The sequence below is a fragment of the Sinocyclocheilus grahami genome, unplaced genomic scaffold, assembly GCF_001515645.1.
Source record: "Sinocyclocheilus grahami isolate Dianchi unplaced genomic scaffold, SAMN03320097.WGS_v1.1 scaffold733.1, whole genome shotgun sequence".
NCBI classification, from domain to species: Eukaryota; Metazoa; Chordata; class Actinopteri; order Cypriniformes; family Cyprinidae; genus Sinocyclocheilus; species Sinocyclocheilus grahami.
This window is the reverse complement of record NW_015505912.1, coordinates 755,102-760,187: the sequence shown is the minus strand read 5'-3', so window position 1 is coordinate 760,187 and position 5,086 is coordinate 755,102. Positions and strand designations below refer to the sequence as shown.

The window sequence follows — 5,086 nt, the reverse complement described above, 5'->3', positions numbered from 1 at the left end:
TTTTTTTTTTTTTTTAATTAGATGTTGTATTTGGAAATTTAGACAGTAAGGTAATCAAATCCCCATTTTCGTTCACAAAATATCAAATGGTGAATGAAAAGGTCCATAAACCACCAAGGCTGCATGTTGTTTTTACCACATCAGGGGAGTTTTTATAGTCTCAATGCAAAGCAATTTGATCAAATCAAAGTATACGAAAAATACAACAGTGTTTTGTTTCCATATAAATAGCCATTATTGTAAAATTCGACTGATGTGTGTGTGTCTTAAAACACAGCTGATCCAATCAGAATTGAGTATCAAATCAAAACTAGAGTGTTACTTACAGTTCTGGCCTGGGTGCTTATTAGTTAATATATCATTCCAGTCAAGTCGAAATACAGTATCTAGACACTGTGTATATAACTGCACAGGACCCATTGACAACTATTATCCTACATGTTTACATGTCAGAGACTATATCTTCTACTGGGAAAATGCCAGTAAATTTGCCTAAAATATTAAGTTTGAATGAAATTTTGTGTAATTAGTATTTTTATTATGCTCCAAGCATGTTATAAAACCAATAAGGCACTTACGGCTGTGAATATACTCATGCATGTTGGGTTTAACCAGTGCCCGTTACAATGCTGATATTCACGATATTTACCTTATTGCTGAATTATGTAACGGTGTTAAATTGACAATACTATATAAAAAAATCACAATACTCAATTTTATTTTAACCATTTTAAATGCTCATCATCAACTGCTGAGATTAAAAAAAATAAAACTATTGGCTGGACCAGTATTTGAATTACCCAGTCTCAATTTATTCAATTTGAATCCATATTATACAGTAGTCTTGTTAATGTTCAGAGTATCATAGATATTGTGATAATAGAGTTGGATGGCTCGTGCCAATGACTCATTAGTTTATCATTAACACTCTAGTTGTGTGTAAGTGCTGGGTGGGGTTTGGACCTCCCTCTGGGGTCTCATGAGCTATAAAAGAACCATGGTCTGGTGAGAGAGGAGCAGATCAACGCCAACAACCAACGTCAGATCTACACAATCCTTCTGGGCCTGAACATCTACTGCAGAGTAAGTAGCATTCTGCTTCTTTCACTCTTTAAAGCAAAGATATGAAATAGCCTTTAACTGATGACTTTAGCTGAACTTCAACATAACGTCATCAGAATCAGGACCACGGATAGCTCCATAACAAATACATTAAGTGATCTATTGAGGCTATCAATAGACCAAGAGTAGAAAATTTACAGCAAATGTTTAATAGTATATTTGAAAGTTTTGTCGACTTTGGCACTTGCTCTTCAAAGTCCATCTGATTCAAAAGTACATCCTACTTGTATGAATCCAAAAGGTTTTCTGTCTGTGTCGATCAGATGGCGAGTGCACTGAGATCCTGGACCGTGCCGCTGGCTCTTGTGCTGTGTGTCATTGTGTGTCTCAGCAGCCTGGCTGAAGCTTACCCGCCCAAACCAGAACCTCCAGCGGGAGATGTGGGTCCAGAGGACATGGCCAAGTACCACACGGCTCTAAGACACTACATCAACCTCATCACACGACAGAGGTGAGACTAGAATTACCTGTTCATTACCTTTGTGTAATTACATGTGTCAGAGCAGATTGTGGCAGATCAATCAGTATTAGAGGCTAATAGTACTGATTACTTAATAATAACTTTCATTACAAACACATGGCTTCATCTTGAAAGTAAAACATCCACAGATATAGCAGAAAAAATCTAGGTCATGTTTGCATTTCTTCTGTCACTGGCTATCATTTTAACCTTGAAATCAGGATTAGGCATAAAATAATGTATTCAGAATCATTAATAAATGTGAAAATTGGCTAAGATTTGAACAAATAGTCCTAATCTGGCTCAGAGAAAGATAGGAATCATGTCGAAAGCATAAATGCTATGAAATGCACATCATGCAGGCACTATTTTTGGACTTAGCTGGCCAAAATTAGTAAGAAACTAGTATTGGATTTCATTCAGCAAATATAATGGGTAATGTTATTGATCAAACATTAAATATGCAATACTTCAGAAAGTACATTAACTAAATGGAAATGTCATGAAACTTACATTTTTGTTTAATATATTTGGTAACACTATTTGTTAACATTAGTGATCATGAATTATAAATAAGCAGAAATGTACAGCATTTGGTAATGTAGATTAATGCTAAATTCTTAATATGTACATTTGAAGTTATATTATAAATGAACATATGTTAATCTATTATAAATAAACATCAAACACTGAAAAAATAGTATATGTATAAATTAACATTAACCTAGATTAATAATGTTTGTTCATGTCTCATTATTGTAAGCTATTAAAAAGTGTTCCAGTTGCAGTGTTCCAGTCACTAGAAAGAATTTCTGTATAAATTGTTTGTAAAAGCATCTTGCATAAATCATCACTGGGCTGAATGTGACAAAATACGTAAGAATGATTTTACAAACAATTTATACACAAATTTGTTCTGCTTGTGTTTATTGATTGAAGCCTATTCAGATGATTCTTGAAACATGATTCTGTAGGAAATCAGCAGAAAACAGCTAATGGCCAAACAAAGATTTTCAGATGATAATGGAGAGTATGATGCTTATATTAATGGCACCATTTCTAGCGCATCTCTCTCATATTGACGTCATTTACTGAACCACTGTGTTGCAGTTTTTTATATCCCATTTTCCAGTCACTGGGTTATTACTTGAGCCTGTATTAGATTTGTTTAAATATCTCTTACAAAAAGTACTATAGCAGATACAGTTATGATATTAAATGTTAATACCATATTAAACATGATAATGGAGAGTATGATGCTTATATTAATGGCACCATTTCTAGTGCATCTCTCTCATATTGACGTCATTTACTGAACCACTGTGTTGCAGTTTTTTATATCCCATTTTCCAGTCACTGGGTTTTTACTTGAGCCTGTATTAGATTTGTTTAAATATCTCTTACAAAAAGTACTATAGCAGATACAGTTATGATATTAAATGTTAATACCATATTAAAAATAAAATATAAACAAGATATTTTATTTCAGTTAGTGGCCAACAAACATTTCTAATTTTCTTTTAGTTTAAGTTGATTTACTAAAATGACTAAAAATAAAACGGAAGTAAAATTGATTAAATATATGTGTGTATATATATATATATATATAGACATTTAAAAAATGTAAAAAAAAAAAAAAAAAAGGACAAAAACATACAACAATAGTACTAATACTTTAGCTAAATTTATTCTTGGTTTATGCTAAGGTTCTCAAGATTATTATTGTTTATAAGGCTCTATTATTTGTAAAGCTGCTTTGAGGAATGCTGAAAGCACTAAATAAATCAATTGAATTGATTTGAATTTAGTCCCAATGAGCAATGCAAAAAGGTTCCCAGGTGAATAAACTCAATCTATTTTGCAGTTTAAACAAAACCATTTGGTGTGTGTGTGTGTGTGTGTGTGTTAATGGTTTTACCAAATTGTGCGTTGCTATGTTTTTATCTGAACATTCACATCTTGGGCTGAGTTGCCAGATATCCTTCAACGTGTACGTAACCCCTCATTATTGTGCTGTGTGTTAAAATAGATTGTTATGAAGTGGGATTAACATGTCTGGTAACGTCTCTGATGATGCATGCTAGAGATGTACCCTGATATTTTCTGCAACAAGTTAAAAGGCCGCAATTAAATGACGATCATGTGTTATTTTGGTTCTGTTGCTTCTTGATTTCCTTATATTTGTGAATTTATCTACAATTATCTGGAAGATCACTCTCTTTCAGTTAAATCAGGAAGTTGGATTGTAATTCTTTTTGGTGATGTTTGTTCAAGCCAGCATCACTAATACTATTGCTCATATTTAGAGTAATGAACAAACACTAAGCATGTAACTTGTGCTACAGACTTGAATGACGCATCAAATCATGCACAATTCATTCTCATACATCTGCTCATTCTTCAGATATGGGAAGCGATCCACCCCTGAGGACGCTGTGGCTGAACTGCTGTTCGGTGAAGATGAACAGGACGTCAGGCCCCGGTGAGCAGCGAGGGAACATGCTGGAATATCTTTGTTTCTGTAGTTTTGTATCAGTGCATGTTATATTTAATTACAGAGATACAGATACCTGCTCAGTCAGTCACAGTCAGTCCAGAGACATTCAGACAAACCCCTGGTGGAGATATTGAAATGATTGTTTTTGTTTCTGTGCAGTGTGGAAGACTTGTTATGGTGATGTGACTCCTCTCTCCTTCTCTGTGGCTGGTGCAGCGGCTTTCTTCATCCATCCATCTCTATGATAATAAATGAGTTTACTGAACAGCAGAAACCAGCATGAGCCAAACCCTCATTAAAATGAGGCTCCAAAAACACCTCTTGATATGTACATCTCTATCAGCCTATTTCTCTCTCTCATTCTCTTCCTCTCTCTTATGATTTGATTTATGCTTTGTGAAAGACAATTGTAAATAATTTATTATTCACTGACAAAATTGACAATAATAAAAAAAATACTGAGTGCTGAACCCTTGATCCCTCTCTTTATTTTTTACCTATTCTTAAATAAAGACAGATTGTGTCTGAACTAGTACATCGGTATACTACGGTGGCCGAGAAGTGCTAAACAAATCACAATTCTGAAGACAAAATAACAAATTACAAATGCAAATGCAAGTCTAAAAAACAAAATAACAATTCAGAATGCACAATAACAATTCAGAAAACATTATAACAAGTCAGAAAACACAATGACAAATTCGAAAACAAAATAACAAGTCAGAAAACACAACGACAATTCAGAAAAACCGGATGAGGTAGGTATAGTTTGAGACAGTGCCATTGGTTTGGGATTACTCACCGCTGACTGGACGAGACATCTGTCAATCAGCGTATACAGGGAAGAACCAGCCGAAGAACAGCAGAGTCGTGGTAGAAAGTTCGGAGATGGTATTAAAGTAGCTCAGTTTAAATGTATTGTATGAATTGCCTTTACTATGGAATAAAAAATACGGAGTGTATATTTACATTTAGTTAAAAGTGGCTGTAAATCATCAGCTCCAGTG

General features: G+C 34.1%; 1 protein-coding gene across 1 annotated transcript; it reads left to right on the top strand.

The window, feature by feature from the left end:
• The first annotated feature begins 1,034 nt into the window (after positions 1–1,034).
• pyyb (peptide YYb) lies at positions 1,035–4,358 on the top strand. The gene is made up of 4 exons (XM_016244759.1): positions 1,035–1,083; positions 1,386–1,573; positions 3,987–4,064; positions 4,239–4,358. The coding sequence occupies exons 2-4, from the start codon at positions 1,386–1,388 to the stop codon at positions 4,258–4,260; spliced, it is 288 nt and encodes a 95-aa protein (XP_016100245.1). The 5' UTR covers positions 1,035–1,083; the 3' UTR covers positions 4,261–4,358.
• The last annotated feature ends 728 nt before the right edge of the window (positions 4,359–5,086 follow it).